The sequence below is a fragment of the Felis catus genome, chromosome A3, assembly GCF_018350175.1.
Source record: "Felis catus isolate Fca126 chromosome A3, F.catus_Fca126_mat1.0, whole genome shotgun sequence".
Lineage (NCBI taxonomy): Eukaryota > Metazoa > Chordata > Mammalia > Carnivora > Felidae > Felis > Felis catus.
In genome coordinates this window covers 10,662,976-10,683,172 of record NC_058370.1, presented here as the reverse complement: position 1 = coordinate 10,683,172, position 20,197 = coordinate 10,662,976, and the positions used below count along the sequence as shown (strand labels likewise).

General features: G+C 51.9%; 1 protein-coding gene and 1 long non-coding RNA gene across 9 annotated transcripts in view; one reads left to right on the top strand and one right to left on the bottom strand.

Annotated features, from left to right (window-relative positions):
• LOC102901193 overlaps positions 1-17,196 on the top strand; it is a 35,748-nt gene extending 18,552 nt beyond the window's left edge. The window contains exons 2-10 of the long non-coding RNA XR_006595082.1: positions 1,701-3,407; positions 3,629-6,365; positions 7,479-11,221; positions 11,549-11,676; positions 12,325-12,489; positions 12,575-12,743; positions 13,018-13,101; positions 13,815-14,024; positions 16,296-17,196. This is a non-coding gene — a long non-coding RNA (uncharacterized LOC102901193). The remainder of the gene's footprint in view (positions 1-1,700; positions 3,408-3,628; positions 6,366-7,478; positions 11,222-11,548; positions 11,677-12,324; positions 12,490-12,574; positions 12,744-13,017; positions 13,102-13,814; positions 14,025-16,295) is intronic.
• NFATC2 (nuclear factor of activated T cells 2) overlaps positions 1,958-20,197 on the bottom strand; it is a 158,727-nt gene continuing 140,487 nt past the window's right edge. For 4 of the 8 annotated variants that reach the window (XM_023251100.2, XM_023251102.2, XM_023251093.2 and 1 more), the window contains exon 10: positions 1,958-6,483. In XM_023251100.2, coding sequence (XP_023106868.1) covers positions 6,428-6,483 — 56 coding nt within the window. In that variant the 3' untranslated portion in view covers positions 1,958-6,427. Of the gene's footprint in view, positions 12,721-13,400; positions 13,489-20,197 lie in introns of all 8 variants that reach the window. The other 4 variants (XM_023251095.2, XM_023251094.2, XM_023251096.2 and 1 more) reach the window with 4 other exon arrangements.

The following is a 20,197-nucleotide window of genomic DNA, read 5'->3' as shown; positions in this document are numbered from 1 at the left end:
GGGTTATTTACACTGATGTGTCTGTTACCTAGTTGCATCTGTGGGGCACTGTGAGCTTAGGGTCCTCCTACTCCTCCACCTTCCCTGGAAGTCTGGCTTTCATTTCTTAATGGTCCCTGTGGTTATGCCTCCTTCTCAGGATTATTTCCTATTCAGCCTGCTCCTGCCAAGACATCCGTTTCCTTCCAATCTGTGAACCTGAAAATGTTATAGTCAGCATTTCACTTGCTCTTGTAAATCTTATTTCTTCAATTCCCACTTGTTACTAAACCAGTGTTGTATTTTTACTCCTTAGTACAAAACTGCACCATGCTGTTGCATGTGGCAAGAGATGTTCACAGACTGGCCAAGTCGCCCCAGTGCAGAGAAACGAGATGCCCCTTGTGTTTTCCTTTTGTTTCAGGCTTTGGGAACTGGACGAGCTCAAGTTTTTGGCTCTAACAACTTAGTGTGAAAAGTCCAAGACCTGTTGTCGGAGCTCAGAATGCTTCCTTCCCGATCATGGGAAGATGGGGTCCACCTTTGGGGGATTCTTAAATTTGCCAGTTGATGAGACGTTGTATCAATAGCTAATAATTACTGTTAAGTACACGATGCCTATGAGGCAGGGACTATTCTTATCCACCTTTTACATCTGGGGAAACTGAGGCACGGGTTGACTTGGTTTACCCAGCGTGGCTCAGCTATAAACATAGAACACAGACTTATTTTTTAAACGGCTGTATAGTTTGATCCTTCTCCTCTGCTTGAGATGATTCCGGGTTTCTAGCCAGGAAAAGCAGCATAAAGTTTTCAGAATGTTCATTGAAACAAAACCAGTTTTACAACAGCTACAGCAAAAACTGTAGGGCAGGATTGCCCGTAGAGTGCGTGGGCCTGGGCAAATTCTTTCTGTGGGGATCCTGTGTATTAAGACCGCCTCAAATCAATATTCCAGCACCATTCTGGTGACCCAATTTCACATGATCCCACAAAAAAATTAAAACTAAAATACTGTGCTGGTCATCAGGAACAAACTGTTCACCAGGAAGCTCTTCTAGAAGCCAGCTCGGATCCTATAGGGGTGGGTTCTGGAGCTCTTTGGGGGCATCTGGCCAACCTTATGCTCTAAAGGGACGAAATGGGAACCAGCTGGTCCCGGCCACCAGAGGGGACCATGGGGAGGCACTTCCAGTAGCCAGAACCCATGCAGGACCCTGTATGTGCTTGGGACACCCCACCCATATGGTACTATTGGTTCCAGGCACTGGAACTGGGGCTTGGCAAGTCCCCAAGAAGGCATTCCAAAGGCAAAGTTGTGGTGTTGGTAGAGGGGTCCTGAAGCACAGGGCCCGGGGCAGGGATCCTGACCAGGGTAGAGCTGACCAGTGGGTGAAGTTTGAGCAATATTAAGACTAAACAGCAATCACTTCCAAACTCTTAGGTGCTTTAGTTATAAGGGGGGAGGGTGGGGGTGAGGAATGGAAAGCTGTTGTCAGGAGGAAGCCAGCTGGAAAGTTCTAGTATTTAAATATTCTCTTTGTGGGTTTGGTAAAAGACACTTTTCGCTTTTGAATTGTGTAAAATGTTCAAACAAAGAATTGCTTTTCCTTTCAAGTGGCCAGCTCAGCCCAGCTGTCTGTGAATGCTCTGCAACCCTCTGTGAGCTGGCCCAGGGTGGACATTAGACATCCTCTTTACCTAGATGCCCCTCTCAACAGGTTTCAAGACCGATTATGGCAGAGCTACCCTGATGGGAACAGGGAGAGAAGTGGACAAAGCCAGGTTGACTTCCTGACGCTGCCGCTTTGGGCAAGTGGGCTCTGGGCCCCGGGGCTAGACGGAGGATAGCATCTTGCCTACCCCCTGGGGCTGAGACCAGGGTTAAACCTATACGGGGCATCTGTATGAACTCAAAATGTAAAAGGCAAATTTGAGCAGCATCCCTAGAGAAGAAAAGATTCACCAAGGCACTCACTGCTTTCAGCCGTTTTATTGCTAAACTATCACGATATAAGCCGTATAAAAATACTTTACATATAGCAAAAATAAACTACATTAAACTGGAGGTTAAAAACATTTTGCATAGGAATGTGATGTATTCAAACTTCCTTAACAGTCAACATTTTTAAAACCTAAGCCTTCCAGCACCACCCTGTTGGAGAGAATTCTGTTTGTTGGAGAACTACTTACGGCATGGTCAACATTTTCTCCCCTCTGAGGGCTGTAGAGGCAATGGGGGTAAGGGAGGTTCTTTGACAAGGTGCTCAGGGTCTAAACTTGTCCCAAGGGCAGTGCTGAAAGCCCATGCCCTAATGGAAAATGTATCCTTTGCTTCCGATGCGTCCGACCCGGGACGGGGCAGGTGTTTGGGCTGCCGACAGCTGCACGAAGGCAGGGTGTTAAACGTTTTTTCCAACACCCAACATCCCGTCTCCTTTTCAGAGGGGCTCGCTTAGGGACCATCTCCAGCTCACCAATCACAGAAACGTTTGTTTTTAAACAAACTGAGTTAAGATGGTGACGTTGGCTATAACTGAAGGCACTCCCGACAGCGGAGGGAAACTGATGTTTGCAATCACAGTCCTTTGTGACACTTCTTAAGCCTTTAGCTGGAATGCAGGAAAACCCGTGCATTGGCTGGTTTGGCTCCATGAGGTTTGAGGCCTAAGCCCTGGGCTTGGAAGACTGGCGGTTAGGATGTGTTGGGTACCTGCTAAAGGGTCATCCCTCCAAAAAAAAAAAAAAAAAATGGATGCCGGACCTTGTCAGGAATATCCCAACCCCCATGCCTCCTGTAAACGTGAACAAAATTGTTAGCCGCATCTCTGACGGTCTTTCAATTGTGAACAGAAAGCACTTGGGAAGCGTTTTTTGACATGAAAACAAACACATTCAGCCTCCCTTTAGTCTGTTGTAACAACCAGAGCATATCCGCTTCCAGTCTGTCTAAATGTTGCAGCTCCCACGCTGGCCAAGACGGACTTCCTGAGACCGACGTCTTGGCTACTGGATGTAAACGAGAAAGGCCCCATCAGTGCTTTCCAGTTTTTCGAAGGAACCATCCTGATTCATCTAGGGTGTGTCTATGCTGGAAAACTCTGCATGTCCTTTGGATAATGCGTACAGGGGTTACCTAGCAGGATTTGGTCAGCTCTGTAAACAGGGTTCTGTGAACTTTGCGAAGTCTTTCAGAATCCGTTACCACACAGGCGGTTTTGTTTTTAACTCAACGATCACCTACTAGGCCACTTCTTTGGGGGATCTAAACACTTTACAAGACAGTTCTCCTCCGTGACCCGACGCAGGCTCAGAGGTGAAGTCCGTGTCCTCTCTGGCAACAGATGGTTCCTTTTTCCACAAAGCCATCCCCCTTCTTTCTCCAAAGATGCTTTCTTCTAAGACTCAGGTGACTGATGAACTCTGAGGTGGGTAGTTTCGTGGGGCTTTTGGGGGGGGGGGCGGGGTTGTGGGTTTTTTTTTTTTTTTGTATTTTTGTTTTGTGTTTTTGCTAGCACGATTCACAAATTTTCAAGGACACATCCTTTCTCTTGGGGTGGGGGGGGGGAGGCGGAAATCCTCAGCATATGTAAAAAGAGACACTTGCAAGAGATTTCAACCATTTATAAATATTTTCTAATTCCAACAGGGGTGTGTGATATTTTCGGGACAGATAAAAAGCATAAAAATACAGGTAAGAAAATAAAATTTAATAACCTACTACTTTGGGTTGCTATTATATATTATCAGGCAGCAGTATTTTTGTACATACAGGAAGACTTGCAAACTCGGGAAATATACTACATTCAGCAACACGGTAGATTCCTGTTAGCAATGCTACATATTTACATTACCTTGGATGTAGCAAGTGCAAACCTCCACCTGAGATCCTTCTCACACGTGCAACACACACATCTTTCCCACTTAGACATCCTTACTTTCTCCTTCTCTGTAGAGGATCCTATTGCCTCTTCCCAGACTGAAAATATTTTGTGAGCAATTCCTCTTGGCAAAATCTCCTCCTGGCATTTGTTACTGACCAAACTTTCTCGCTAGCTGTCGGTTCCTAATACACATTCTCTTGCCTGTTTATGTCTCAAAACTAATGCTTTTTTGCTTCTCTTTCCTTCGCTATTTGGTAGAGTTGTTTATGAAAGGGCTTCCTCTAATATCCAGCCTAGGTGGTCTCAGAAAAAGCTTGTGCGTGCATTATACACACACACGTACGTGCACAGGTTCGTGCAAGAGTTGGAACTAGCAGGAGGCCCTTTTCACTAACCTAGAAGATTGATGGAAAACGCGTTAGCCCTTGTTCGCCCCATCCAGGCACAATGAAGCAGAGCGACTTTGCTATAATAGCAGGAAGGCACTTGGGTAAAACATTCAGATAACTGAGGAAGGCCAATATCCCTCATGTGCAAAGAAAAAAAAAGAGGGAAATGGTTCCTAGCCAGGTCAAGTGAGAACAGATCTCTCACCAAACACTGACTCTGCCCCAGCGAAGTCCAATATTGCTGGAGAGACTGCTTTGGGTAAAGCTGCTGGTGTAAGGAAACTTTTCGTGAATTAGGAAGAATTTCACATCCCAGGAGCTCTGCGGCAATTTGCGTTAAAGAGGATTTTGCTAAACTTTGTGCTTGGGGTGGGTGGAAGAGAGGTCCCGGGTTGTTAGGGGGAAAACAAATGCTAGGCCTCGATGAAAAGGTCACACCCTGGGCGTTCTGTCCACTCTCTGGAGCACCAGACCCACCAGGCTGTAGTCACCCAGCCTCACGCTCCTGGAAGAGCTGTTGGGAAGGTTTAACCTCCGGATAACCTTGACTAGGAAGCCAGGACTTGTAAATGCCACAGGGAGACCTCAACAGCCAGGATTCTCTTCCTACGCTTCTCCCTAGCAGATCTGAGAAATCACGAAGCAGAGCCTTTCGAAGAGCGCCGGGACCTCTGCATTCTGTTGTTGATTACGGGGGAAGAAACCGAATGGCCGAAAGTGAATCCCTGGCTTGTCCCGGGGGGTGTCCACGGTACATGCAAACAGGAGCGCATCTGGGCGAGGAGAACCCACCCCTGCGGAGGACTCCGGAGTTTTCTGTGTTTGCAGAAACTGCACCAGAGGAGGCAGACTCATGAGGGCTCGCTGTGCGCAGTGGAGACAGAATTTGGGGGCCAATCACCATGCAAGCGGTCCGGGCACAGCTCTGTCCAACTGCGGACTGCACGTGGGCTGGTTCTCTTCGATGCGGATGCAGGCGGCTAATGCAGACAGGTCTTGGGGACCGAGGGACGCTTGAAAGGGCTTCAGGTAAAGATCACCAAGGAACTTTGGGGGCCACAGCCTGCGATGGCGTCCCACGTGGAGTCGAGGCCAGAGGGAACTCCGCCCTTCTCACGGGGGAACCCACTTAGGAAAAGAAATGCTTAGGCCTCCTCGTTGCCTCATTTCTCACAATTTAACCAAAATACCTTCACTTTTTTTTTTTTTTTTTTTTTTTTTTTTTTTGGTGGTTTTAGCTCCTCTTCAATTCCTTCTCAAAATTCAATGCACATGCCTGAGATTGTTGTTCCTCGCTAGTTTACGGGGGAAAAAAGCACTCCGGTTAGGAGGAAAGCAAGCGAGAGCAGCAGAAAGCCATTAGGTTGCAGGGGTGCGGAGGTGTTCACACTGCAGCCTGCGGTCCCTGCTCGAGTCCGACCGCCTGCTGCAGGGGTGAGGAACTGCTGGCCTGGAGCGAGCCCCACCCTCCAGCCAGCTTTTTGAAGCAGAGGAAAAAAAAAAAATAACGTGTACACGTGTCATAACTTAACGCCGAGTTTTAACAGGCCATCTTGTGAGGGGCCACTTGTGCTTCAGAATGAGAAAACTCAAAAATCAGGCTTTCGCTGCGGCCCAACCGTGGCCAGGAACAGGCGATCCCTAAGGATGACGGTCCGGCTTCCGTTTTTCTTCAGCCCATAGCCAGACTCTTGGGTCACGTTCCCTTGGCTGCTGTTTGAAAACTCCTTTTCCTTCAAAAGGTACAGGAGGTGTATCTGTGACCTGGAAAAATGAACGCAGGGCTGGGGTTTAATGACACGGCCCACATCTTCCATCCCCCACCCCAGCCCACGCCCTGAGCTCCGGTCAGTCCGTTCTCGGGGCCGTCGCGGCGTGCTGTCTTGTGCAGAATGTTTTTTTTTTTTTTTTGGTCAGCAGGCACTTAAGGACACCATGAAAGTCAACCGAGATGCTCTTTGGGATTTAAAACAAAAATCGAAAAGGCACAGCGTTCTCCCTGGTGTTTACACAGAGAGGTGGCGAGCTCCTTAATCGAGGGTCAGCTTTTTGCCAGAACATGGTCCCGCGTGTGGCCTCCGGGCCAGGAGATGTACAGTAAAGAGAACAGAAGGTGAGAGGCAGTGGAAGGCTCCGAGGGGTCAGATACGGAAGGTGTCTTGCTAATGGCATCTTCTACGTCTGATTTCTGGCGGGAGGTCCTGAAAACTCCTTCCTGATAATTTCATTAACTACAAAAGAAAAGAGAAAGAGAGAGAGAGAGAGAGGAGGGGCGAGTGAGAGGGCACCAACAACACGGGTCGGATTAGCTTTCTAGAACCTTTAAACAAACAAACCACGCTTTTGTTCTCTCCGATAATACGTGGGACAATTTTTAACGTAAGAAATGCCTTCCTGTGCTTTTTCTGTTTTCCTGGACAGTAATATTTTGTGCTACGGATGTGTTTGTGAAGGGAACTTTAAAACATCGTGGCAGAAATTGAGCTGGGCCCTAGGGCAGGATCTAAGTATGTTCAGGCTCTCTGCTGACTACCACACTCCTTCCGTTATTACAGCATCCGGAAAATACCTACTACGAGACTAAACCATAGTTGACCCACAAAGCATTCAGTTCTCAAAAGAGACTTTTCAAAAGAGAGTAGAGGGAGATACCACTGAGAGTAGCCATCAGTGTAGACGACATCTCTCTCAGCACAACCAGAAATTCTGGCCTTACCCCTCCCCCCCCCCACCACCACCACCCATGCTGGCGAAGTGTCCTCTGTCCGAGGGGCTCTGGAAAATTCGGTCACCCCCTCCCCCACAAGGGAACCAGGAATGTAATGCCAGCCCCTGACATCAAGAAGATGGTTCTCTTCTCCCATCTCGGCCCCCTTATCCAGGGCCCCTGTCTCTGTAAGCAAGGCAGGAAGGTCTTAGAATGGGGATCTGGCAAAAAAGAAAAAAAAAAAAAACTTTCTTGGTAAAAAGTTGCTCTCTGCAGCAGCCCAGATCCGAGGCAGGGGGTGTGCACAAACCCGAGGGCTATGTACGCCCTTGCCTGTGCGGTCGGATGGGTCGGCTGGTCCCAGGGGCAGGAGGAGAGCGGAGAGGAGGGAGACCCCTGCTGGGTGCCTTCGAAGGTTCTTAACCTCCCCTCCCCCCCTCCTCCCGCAGTCCTCTTCGTGGGTTTCGTCTTTGATTACCTTACTGTAATCCTCCCTGCCTATTTTCTGTTTCTGTTGAGATTTGCTCCAAGACCCCCCCACCCCACGCTCAAGCAGAGCCCTCCTAGGTCCAGCATGCCCTTCCCAGAAGACCCCTGCGTGGACGAGTCTGCAAGCCCCAGGGAAAGCGCAAAACTTTCCCAAAAAAGCCAACTGCCCTTGAGCTGGAAAAGGCACGCTTGACCTTGGACTCCCTCACTCCACTGGTAGCGGCGTGACTCTACCTCTCTGTGCCTCGGTTTTCCCCTCTGGTAAGCGGAACCCACAACGTGTACGGCTTAGTCCCTGGTAGGCACTGAGGCCCATGCCTGCTCCTGGCGCCCGCCTGGCAAATGGTGTTCCGTAGCGGCTGGCTCCACTCCCCACACCCCCAGGCTCAGGGTCAGACTCTGAATGAGTGCTTTGCCTCGGTGGGCTTCGTTTTGTGCTAGAAACTATTGAGGCACTGCTCCCTGTTCTTCAGGTATGCGCTGAAAGCACGTGCGAGGTGGGAGTTCGGGTTAGCATCCCTTCTCTGCTGCCTCCTTACTTGAATTTGCCTCAGTCTCCCCATCTGTAAATCGGGTCTAAAAATGTCACCTCCCTTCTAGGGTCCTAGAGGAGCTTGGATAAGATCATGCAAGTGATAGACTTATCACAGTGCCCCGTGTCTGGCAGGTGTTCACAGCATGGTGCACATTAGGTATGAGATGTTATACCTACGGAGGTACACGTGCATAGTATTAGCACAGCAAAGCGTGGCCGCGGATCCATTAATAGAGGATGAATTCACATTCAGCAAACCAACGTTGTTGACCGGGCACTTCCTGTATACCAGGTACTGGCTGAGCTGACTCCCAGGGGCCCTAAAGCAGGAACCCAGCCCACCCTTCTGTGAACCCTGCCCGGGCCTGGTAAGCTGAGAGCCCTTTGTGAGGCAGGCAGGGAGCCACAGGGGGAGCAGAATGCCAGGGGGAGGGAGGTGGGGTCAGTGCAGCTTCATGGGAAGCTTTTCAAAGCCCGGATTCTGAAGGGCTTCCTGTTTTCTCAATCTAGGAAACCAGAGAGTCGATCCTCAATGGAAACTTTCCACAGCCTCGGCTTTCTAAAAATATCTGGTAGGCAGCCATGTTGGCACCACGGCCCTCACTAAAGGGTCGCTCCCCCTCCTCAGAAGGCAGGGGCCGGGGCGGGGGTGGAAGGTAGGCGCCGTGTTCAAGCACAGGGACGCTCTGCCCGCTTCCTGAAAGCTAGAGTCAGGTAGATGCTGATAGTTGCGTCTGGAAAACTCCGGACAGCGTGCACTTAGACCTTCGTGTGGTTGGGGGTGGCGAGGGGGCGACTGTGGGCCCAAGCCCCGAAGTGAGGCCCACTCCAACCCCGCAGAAACCTCTCTGGCTGGAGGAACCTTCTCTTGCTGAAACCTCAGGGCTGGCCCCCCTGGCTGGGAGCAAGGAGAAAGTTCTAGAACAGGAGTGCCAGCTGGGTGTTGGCAGGGGTGGCGCCGGCCCCCCCACTTGGGGGACCTCGAGCCCAAGACGTGGAGGGTCTCTGCTCCAGAGCCGGGTCTCCTGTCTGCAGGGAGGTCTCCCCTCTGCAGCCACAAGTATTCAAACCAGTTCCCTGATGCCCACCATGCAACCTCTCCCTGGGTCCTCCCCCGGCTTCTGGGCTGGATGGGACGGGGGGGCTCCTGCCTCAGCCCTGCCGCACCTCCTTCTCCAGCTCTCGTCTCCCTCTGCGGCTCTACCTGCTTAAGGTCTCCCTTACGCAAAACCCCCGCTCTGGGTGCCCCCTGCTTCCCTCGCCAGCCACGCAGGCTTCTACCTGCACTCTGCTGGTAGAGTAGCCCAGCGGCCCCTTTCTCCTCACTCCTCCATTCAAGGCTCTGCTCCCTCTCCTGCTCTGCACTGCATCCCCCCAGCCCTGCCCAGTCTCCTCCAGGTATCCGTTCCAGGCAGTTCCCCAGCTAGTGCTTTATGTTCTTGTTCCCCCACGGAACCCTCCGCTTTTAAACAGGGCCTCAGGAAGTGCTCAGTGACGCCTTTCTGAGCTTCCTTTTTCTCCTCAAGTGGTAAGTAGCCTCAGGTCCCACAGACAGGCTTCGTCCCCACTCTGAGTGCTGAAACACGGTTCTGTATCAGCCGTCTGCGTTCCATCCAGTCAGTAAATGCTTTGAGCATCTATCCTAGGCCAACTTTTGTATCTTTCCTCCCACCTCTTCCCAAACTGGGCCACACGCATTTCTCCAACGGCCCCTCTCCTCGTCCCAACGCCACCTTTGCACGGAAGCTGTCTCCCACTCCTACCCTTGGGCCCTCACTTCCTCCAGAAGCAAATAGGGAATTCTCACAATGCTTTGCTTGCAACCTCCTAGGCCAGGTTATTTGAGTTTCCTGTGTCCTCAGGGTGCCATGCATAGTGCCATGCATACAGCAGGTCCCTAATGTATGCATCTCAGCCCCCCACAGATATCCCACACCACAGCCTAGGTCACTTGGTTTGGAGAAGCTGTCTTTCGTCTGCCCTCCAATTGACAAATGGGTTGCCAATCTGTTACTTGTCTGGAACCTTTTCTCTACAAAAGAATATAAGCCATTCGCATTTATTGAAGGCTGACTGCGTGCCACGCACTGTAACAAATGCAAAGTTTTTCTTACGCCAAACCTAGCAATACAACCCTCGCCTCATAGCTGGAGATAGGCAATCCCCTGCCATACCAGGTGATGGAATTGCAATTTGAACTCAAGGCCCATGTATTAACCTGAACCCTAGATGGCTACACAATTGATGAGACCGTGCTATTAAGTGCAGAAGTCATCATGTTTTTTCCATGGTCCTGGCGTCCTCAGTGTCGTGTGTGTGTGTGTGTGTGTGTGTGTGTTTGTGTGTGTGTCAGGAAAAGGCGAGGGCAGCCTCTGCGAAGTTAACAGCAGAGAAGGCCATATGCTGAGTGGTTAAGGCGGTCATTGAGTATCACTTTCTCAGAACAGAATTGAGGCTAATGGTGTCGCCTCTACCACAGGCAGCCCTGACCTTTTATCACCCCTAGCGCGAGGCGCCGTGATGAAAACATTGATGAACGTGTACAACCTCAGGGTGATTTCTAAGCCTGACACCTAAGGCTGAAACCAGAAAGGAAAAGATCGACAGATGGAAGTATATTATAATTATATATTTTTCTCTTTAAAACTGGAAAAATCAAGCAGAGAAAATAAAAATAAAACCCTTCTAATAAAGGGCTGTTGGCATACAAAGAATGAGGGATCATCAAACTTCTTCTGTAAAGGGCCAGACAAAAATATTTGCAGTGCTATGGGCCCCCTACTCCACTACCCAGCTCTGCCCTGTAGTGTGAAAGCAGCCATAGACAGTATGTGAGCAAACGGACATGGCTGTGTGCCAATAAAACTTTATTTGCCACAACAGACCAGGGGCCAGATCTGAACAGGCCAGTTGCCAACTGGTGTGAGACTTGGTGTACCAGCCCCTAGTATATACCATGGCAGAGCAGTGTTTTTTCACCTACTTTTTTTTTGGGGGGGGAGGGGAATAAAGCCAATGCCTCTTACTTGTGCTGTTCCTCAAACAACCCTAGGTGTTTATGTCTACAAACTTGGATTTCTCTTAGCATCCCACTCTGCCCTAGGAATGTTACGATTCCCTTGAAGGGCCAGACACCTGCAATACTGACTTTCATTCAGCTGAGCTCAGAGGTTCTCAAACTTTACCTTGCAGAACAGCTGCTCAGAGGTGCATGTAGAAAACCACATGGATATACACGGTAGGTGTAATTTAAAAGCCCGTCAAGGGTAACTTTGACTCTGGGCCTTTTCCCCTTAATTGCTGACTTTGGAACTTAATTCCAAAAAAGCAACAACAGGAAGGAGTGGAGAGACCCCCTCCTGTTTCTCTCCCCAAAGCCTCAAGCATGTTTTCTCAAATCTGGTTAGATCATGTGAGTGCCCACAAGAGTCTGGGGGCCAGCCACAAAGGCCACAGCCACTCCTCGAGCTTGGACAGGAATGGGGGAGGCTGCATTCTCTAGGCCAGAGAGTCTAAGAGCCAGGATAGGGGCAGGGTCCACTCACTACCCTTCTTCACCCCGCAGCGCTTGGCCGAATCTCCTCTCGAGACCCACGCTTGGGGCAAGGAGGCTGGACCAGGAAGCCCGTGACGTGTGCCTCTGGGTGATTCTGTCCCAATTGCCGTGAGGTAAAGCTGCTGGGACAGCTGAGGGTGAGCACCCGGCCTCTTCCCCACTAGCATGTGGAAAAGGGCTGAGCAGGCAAGGTGGCCCTTGGCCCTTCTCCTGTGACGCTGATCTCAAAACCGAAATGATCTGTCCTCTAAGAACAAAACTCTTTTTCGCTCTGCTTTTTGCTGGCTCAGGAACTTTCCAGCCACCTCTGTGTGCTCTGAAGAGCTTTCCAGATGGGCCAGGCCAGACTTTAGACTCAGCGAAAAAGACAAAAAAAACCCTTGACGGGCCTGAAGCCCAAAGCCTTGGGTGGGGTCTGAGAGGTACAGGATAGTAAATCCCCCAGGGGCCCTGGACATCAGAGCCAGCTTGCCAAGGTTCCCAGGCCCCTGTAAGGTCAGAAGCATTGCCAAGTGCTAATACCAGGGAGGGAAGAAACACGCTTTAAAAAGGCCCCTTCAGGACTCTGAGAAGTGGTTTACCCTGTCCACACTGACATTTTAGCTGCCTTTTTGTCACCCTGAGTCCCGGATCCAAAGCCCTCGGGAGGGAGTCTGGCACCTGGTATTCAGCAAATGTTCCCTGATGGCATTGTTGCCTTTGTGGACAGCGTCTGATAGTTGCTGTTGGAGAACGTGCCAGAGAAACACCCCCCCCCCCCCATACCCCTTTCATGCCGCTACTAGGAAGCGTCAGCATGTCTTATCAGCAGAGCCCATCCTTCCAGAATGTCCAGGCCACTATGTGTGCTGATGGGCGTGGCAGCTGGCAGTGAATTTGGGTGCGTTTTCAGAACAGCTTGCAGAACAGCTGCTCAGAGGTGCCTATAGCAAACCACATGGACATACACGGTAGGTGTAATTTAAAAACCCGTGTGATGCCGCCATGAACTTCTGGGCCTGGACTTGATGGAATGAACCTACTTTATCTGACCAGGGAACCCTTCAGAAGCCACAGCCCGATGAGCCAGGGGGATGTCAGGGGGCACGTAACCAACAACACCGCCGCTGACTTCTGGTGAGTGGACTTCGTGTGCTGAATCGAATCGGCATGTGCAGAGCATTCGGTCACAGCAACAGCATCTAAACAGCCGAGGCACAGAAAGGTAAAGCAACAGCCTCACCGTCCCAGGGGGACTCTACATTCACAGAGCGTCCTGCCCCCTGTGCTGTAAAGTCTGCGTGAGTTACCAGGCTCTTCTACGCAGGCCCAGAGTCCAAAGTCAACTGAGGTATAGATCCAGTGCTTGAAGCTACATCAGGGGCTCTGCTGAGTTCAGTGGGGAAACCACAGCTCTGTCCTGGACCAAGCACAGTACCCTCCGAGAGCAGCTTCCCGGGGCTTCTGATCTACCTTCCCCGTCTTGTTCCCCAATGCAGAGAGTCTTCCTTAACTGGATACACCAAGCAACATGTACAAAACCAAAAAGGAGCTGGTCCGGTGCAGGAGCAGAACTCTCAGAGGTGGGAAGGTGGCCTTGCTCTACTCTTCCTGGGAGGGGGTGATGGGGCCCCCTGGGAGAACATGCAGATTCCCAGGGCCTCCTCTCCTCGCTCTCCTCCCCACCCCATCCGTGAGCTCCAGCCTCCCAGACCAGCTCAGGGCCGGACCCCAGGGGTGTCCCCTTACAGAGCGATGGGGGCTAGCCTGCAGGAAGTGGGGTCTGTGAGGACGGCTGGAAAAGATTTCTTCCACTAAAAGAAATTCAGGTTAAGGAAACACACAGCTGGAAAACAAACGGAGAAGCAGAAGAGGTTATTACCTTTGACTTTGATTTCTCGGATCAAAGATCACAGTCATTCTGTTTCATAATATGTTTTGTATCCAGCTAAGGTGTGTGTCTATCAGCTCTGAAAAAGATTGGCAGAATCATTTTTGAGAAGAAAAAAAAAAAAATCACCTTTGCCCTCTATTACACTCCGAACTCACGTTAATATCATGCGTTTAATGGGTAGCTCTTCACCTAGGGCCAACTCACAACCCAGGACAGCATTCAACCCTCCGGCTGTAGTTTAAGCCCACATTCTGTATCCTCTTAAAACCACTGTGCTGGAATTAACCCCAAACCAGTGTAGTAGTCACTGAGAGGAGGGACTTAGTGCCAAGAAATGAGGGTCCCTGAGATCAAAGGGCACCCGCGAGGTGATGGCGTTTTGTTCTGTTTTTTCTAAGCTAGACAAAACAGCCCTGCCTCCTGCCGGCCACGGAGCTGCGAATCAGGGCGGACTGAAGAGAGAAACACGTACACGCTAGCTTCTGCAGCAAAGAACGTCAGAATCACACGAGGAATCGATTCAAACGTAACCCTCCTTCAGGCTTTTCTACGTGCTAGATCTGACTCGTTTCCTTCTTCCAAGTGATAGAACCTCAGTGCGCATGCAAATTCGTAAGACTGCACATTTTCTTCCTGTTTTTTTTTTTTTTTGGTTGACAGTGAAAAAAAAAAGTTCCTATTTTTATAGCGCCTGCCCAGTCAGCACACGGAGGGCCCTTAAAAGGGGGTGGTGATGAGTGTACATTACAAACAATAAACTCCCCCTCTACAGCAGTTTTCCAAGCACTTGTTCTCTTAATCCCCTTTAAAAAGTGCCAGAGTGAAAGGCCAGGGTCCGTTTCGCCTGCACTTAGAAATGTTTTCTGGGATGCATTTCTTACAGGGAGCGATCCAACGTTTACTAGCTGTCGCTTGAACAGCATCGTTGGGCAAACCAGAGGCGGGGCACAGACTCCCGGAAATCTCCCCTTCAAGGTGGAGAACCCTCAACTAATGAGAGCTTTCCGGCAGGGCTGTAGTCAACGGGCCTGAACTCCCCCAGGCTGGGCTCCATTCGGGTTGGCCGGGTTGGGGTTAGGCACAGCAGAAGATAACCAGCTCCTCCAGCGCAGTTGCTGTGAACAGTTTGGACCCTGCGTTTCAGGCCACCTCCCGCAGCAAAACCATCCACTCCCCAAAATTCCGGGTGGCCATGGCCCCACCAGCAGTTTCCTCACTGGACTGCCTTAGCTCCAGTGCACGGTGGCTTGTTCACCCCAAGAGCAAAAGGCATCGTCAGACCATTCATTCGAGGCCTTAAAATACCATCTGTATCCCAACAGTGGTCAAATTAATGTCTTCAGCCCAGACCTCACCCTTGACCTTCAGACTTTGCCATCTAACTACCCACTGGGCATCCCAAACTGAATATGGCCAAAGCCGATTTCCTGATTCTCACACCCGCCCCCCGACTTGTTCCCATCATAAGAAACCTCACTCTCTTCTTCCGGTTGTTCAGACCAATCTCGGTCACCATTCACATCCCTCCATATGCAAATGCTTCTGGGTTTACCTTTGAACTAGATCTGGGAACCAGCAGCCCCTACCACCTCCTGGTCTTGATCACTACATCGGCCGCTCCCCTGTGTCCCTGACCCGGTGCTGGGATCCCTGGTCTCTGCCCAAGAACTGGTGGCACTGAAGGCACAGCAGTTGGTCAGTCGTTACTCCCAGAAAAGCCTTAGGTGCTCTGAGGGCCAACAGGTTCCACTCTATCCATCTACACTCAGTAGACATCAAGTGCCACGCACAGGTCCAAGGTCACATGCTTGGAGCAGCAAGCCCAGTCTAGGGGGGAGCCCCGGGGACCATGCCTTTAAGTCCAGCCAGCCAGTACCCAAGAAGCAAGCCCTGCTCTGACTCTGCTCCCCAGCCCTCATCAAGAGTGTTCAGAGAATTTATAAAGCATTCACCTAACTGGTTTGCAGCCTTTTGAGGTACAGCTTCCTGTTTAGTCATGAAGTTTCACTCTTTCACGGCCTGTTTCTTGGTGCAAGGCAGAGGCGACAAGGGGAGAGGAAGGGCCTATTTCCATTCAACTAAGACCCCAGCCTCAGCTCAAGACCCAGCCACCCACTTCCCCGCCAGCCGTCTCTGGGGATTGGTGGTACAACACTCATTGCTCAGGTCAGGTTAGCGAGGCACAGAAAGATGGAGAGGTTTGTCCAGGACCGGGCCCCTGCACTGGGCAGAGCTCAATAAAGCCCCAGCTTCATGGGCCTTAGGCCCAGGCTCCCTGTAGTTGGGAGATGATCAGGCTGTCTTGGGAGCTGGGTGAAAATGCAGACTGGTGTCAGAAGCCCTTGGAAAAAAAGCACTCTGCCAGTGACAGCCATGCAAGTCTCCTGGCCCCTTGCTGAGCCACAGAATGGGAATAACAACACCTTCTTGGCAAGGATTCTGTGAGGATTAAATAAGATGTTCTACCTGGTCTGTTGGCCGGTATTTATAAGCTCTGTGATATGGCCCCTAAAGAAGACCCATGGAAGAGTAAGAGAGAAGGGTGAGAAAGGGGACAGAGGCCAGGCCAAAGCATCCTCTCTAATAACCAAGAATAGGATCCTGTTTCCCTCCGCGGTTCATGAGGAAGTAGGTTCCTTTGATCGGCATGGCTGCTCTGGCCAGTTGTTAGTAATATGGAGGTGGATGGCAAGAGAGGCAGCCATGTTTAGAGTTACCTGGGTGACACCTACACCCCCCTCCACCACAAAGCCAAGGAGAGCAGCCTCTGGTCCTAGAATCATTGCCCCATTGTGTGGTCTTTTATGAGGCTACAGCTGAAGACCTACACAGCGATGTTGCATTTTTACAACACTAGGCATAAAGCGGTGAATCCTTCCACAGGTGCTGTGGATTAGATGATCACTGAAGACAGGGACTGGAAGTGCTTCCCTTATCAATCAACACTGATAATTAACGTGCAAGCACATGGTATCGACGGATAAAGTGCAAAAACACAGACGGGAGAATGTGTCATCTCGCCAAATTATACAACTAACGTCCAGCCTCCTGAAAGCTCAGGCACGCGTCTCTAAGGGGGATGGAAGTAGATGGGAAGACCCGCGTGCACCTGTGTCATGCAGCTGACGGGACTCCGAGAACGGCCCAAGGTGCGGGCGGTCTGCTGGCTCTACAATGAAAACACTGATGTCCCTCCCAACCACAGTCGAAACTGCTCCCACCTTATCCCCTTTTCCACGTTTCCCGTGATTACGCATCCGCTTCCAGTCTAGGGAACGACGACTTGGGACTTTCTCTAAGCTACGCTGCCCTAGGAGAAAGGACTCACCAGCTGTAGAAACTCAAGCCTGAGCTGGGTTTGCCCCTTCTGCCCAGTCCTTTCCTCCAATTCAGCAGAATTTTCTGATTTCACGCAGCTACGTTGCACCTCTCCTGGCGAGCAACCACACGGCTTCTAAGGTAGCAACCACAGGCAAGAAAGCATTCTGAACAAACCACGGCTTGCTTCCTTGTCGTCCTGCCATTTCATCATGCCTGGACCCCAAACCTCCGCTGAGAGGCATCAGCCACAAAGCAAGCGTTGCAAAATACGTTGTTGCCAAAACAGAAGCAAAAGAAAGGCGCCAGTTGCTACATCCAGTGGAGATTCGGGAAAGAAATGGCGCTCCAAACCCGCAAATGAGCCTGTGACCGCCAGTGAGACGATAAAACAAATACTTAATTGCTCGGGAAGCCATTTTTCTCTCTGGGGGTTGAAGGAATTAACCAAACACTTATGTCAAGACATCTGAGTGCGTTTCTCCTTGCTGATGTGTGAGAGTTGGGATGGAGGCCGGGGAGACGGGTTAGCAGGTGGAATCCCGGAGAGGCAGGAAGCCCCTCCGTCCTGGGCCACTTTCCTCACGACACACCATGGCCTAACCCAGCCCCCAGGGGGACACCCCTACATACATCTACACATTTCCAAAGCCCAGCAGGAGCCCGTGTCCCGTAAGGAGGCACCCTCCCCCTTCACACTCCCCCCCCCCCCCCACGATACCTTCCTATCATTTGGCACGTTTTGTCTTTAAATCCACCCCCAGAAGATTTCCCACCACATCTGCCTCCCTCTAGCCCGCAGCCTGGGTTAGCGTAAGATTTGACTGACCTACAGACGGACCGCCTGGGGGCGTAGGCCTGGCCCCAGGTTCATGGGCAAGCCCTCACCATGGGACCCAGCCCTGGGCAAGCCCACCTGCCTTGGAGAGGGAGAGGGCAAGTGCAGGGCCAAGAACGCTCCACCTTCCTGGTTCAGCCAAGGGCCTGTGGGGCGAGGAACGGCAGGATAAATCAGGGACACCACCGCCCCCCCCCCCCCCGGACCATTCAGTCTACTCCTTCCAGAATCAAAAAAGCTACTAGCTTTTGGAAAGAAATTTCACCAGGTAGGACCAAACCCAGTCCTGAATGTCTCCAGGTGAGATTCACAGGCCTGGTATGGGGAACTTGTTGCTGTCAACACAAAGCCTGTCCGAGGGACCAGAAAGGACTGTGTGTGTGTGTGTGTGACATTATTCCAGGTGTCCCTAAGACACATGTGGACAGAACTCCAACTCCTGACTCATCCCTTTATCAAACCTGTCACCTCCAGGCCCAGCCATGAACTCAGTTGTGTCCCCAAAATGGCTATGTTGTGGTGCTAACCCTCGACATGATGGTATCCGGACATGGGGCCTTTGGGGGTGACCAGAGTCGATGAGGTGATCAGGGTGGGGCCCCCATGATGGGATTAGTGCCCTCATCAGAAGAGACGCCAGAGAATTCGTGCGCTCGCCCTCGCCCTGTGCCGGCCCAGTGAGAAGGTGCCCGTCCCAAGAGGGCTCTCACCAGAACCCTACCTCGCTGGCTCCCCGATCGCGGACTTCCAGACTCTAAACAGTGAGAAAATTAATGGCAGCCGAGCTCAGATACGCCCACAAGCCCTGTTCTGCCAGAGCACCTGCCTCTCTGATGTCTCCATTTATGCTCACACGGCAGGCATCCGCCAGCGAAGCGGCCAAGGTTAAGTGACTTGCCCGAGGTCAAAGGACTTTTCCAAGGCCACACGGCTGGTCCGCAGCAGGATTTGAACAAGGAGCAGACGCTGATGCTATGGCCCCAACGTTCCCACTACCACCACACCTTTATGCGGTCTGGGTCTGGGGCCGGGAGGCCCCCTCTCCTTGCTGTATGCATCGGAACCCATCTCTCTGTCCACACCCAGCCTCAACTGCTGCCTGGTTTCCTCCAGCCCAGAGCCCCTTCTCCCTGCTCCGCCCTCCACTGACCTCACAAAGGCAGCCTTCCCGCGTCTGGCAAGGTTGGAGGAGTCTCTGAGGGAAGGGGCCACAGACCTCTCAGTGCAGGGGCTGAGCACAGTGGTGAGGGGCGCACGCCCTCAGGGCAGACTCGCGGGGAAACAGTGCTGGGGGCCAGACGGCGTGGGTCCGAATCTCAGCCTGCCACGTCCTGCCATGGGCTGGAGGCAGGCCCTGGCACGTCCTGCGAATCTCTGGGAATCAACGAGTCACCACGTGACAGGTGCTTCCGACAGCGTGTGGCCCATCACGAGCACTCTGTATTCACGGAGGGAACATGGGCCAATCCACTTCTCGAGCCTCAGTTCCTTCGTCCGCAACGTGGGAATGACAACGTGTAACCTGGCAAGGGGTTGTGCGTGAATACAACCGGCTCCGGGTCAAGCCGCAAAAAAGTGTGCTCGCGCCGTTCCTATCCCCGTCGTTAACGTGTGTTTTCCCCGGCCACGTGGAGAACATTTGGTTAACAGCCTGAACTGGACTGGACGGCCACCCTCTTTCCCCAGAGCACTTTCACCTCCGCAGCTATTTCTGCATTTTCAGAGTGGGCGGGTCTGAGGTCGGCCGTGCTCTCAGAGATGCCTTCTCACATCCTGCCGAGAGGGGCCCCTCCCAGGCCACCCTGCACAGAGTGCTGGCTGCCCTGGACCAGCGGCGTGCAGATGCATAAGAGCCCTCTGAGTCACCCACGCTCTGCAAGCCAGAGGCCTCCGGAAGCCAGCCCCAGCATCAATCAGGTCCCGCACGGCACCCAGCCGCCCAGACATCTTACCAGCAAGACCTCGGAGCTTACGAGAAAAAGTGCCACGCTGCACCGAGCTGTCCCCAGCTCTCAGGATGAGTAAACACGGCAGTTCTGGGGCTCTGGTTCCGAGTCAGAAGCCAAGGTGCTAACGGGGCGGAGGGTGTCGTTGGCGGGTGGGGAGGGCAGGCCGGCGTGCCGCCAAGATGGGAATTCTTCCGCGGTTCTCCTCGGGCAGCCAGAACCTGCTTCTCCGGACGCAAATCGGAACAAAGACTGGACCCTGGGATACCCTAGGCTTTTAGGATTCCACAGTAAAAATCACCCATGTACTTTTTGAGGGAAAACGGCTTGAGCTAACAATGCTGCTCACTCTAGTTAGGCTGGAGGGAGGAGGTTTAAGAAGCCGAGAGTAGCCTGGCTCCCTCGTAGGACCGCAAGGCCAAGCCCAGGGCGCATGTCTAAAAAGTGACACGGTATTAGCACATCACAAGCCTTAAAACAGAGCTGAGGCCCGGGGCTCCGACGGCGCTGGTGGCTTCCCCGGGCAGGACAGGAGGCCTCCCAGCTCGCTCCTGGTGACAGTATGATCCCGCAAAAGAGAAAAGTGTAAGCTCACATCCCACAAAACCACCAGCAACCTGCTTCTAGACCTAAAGGAGCCCAAGCCTTCTCGTGCTGTCGATCTGATCCCGGCTTTGGGTGGC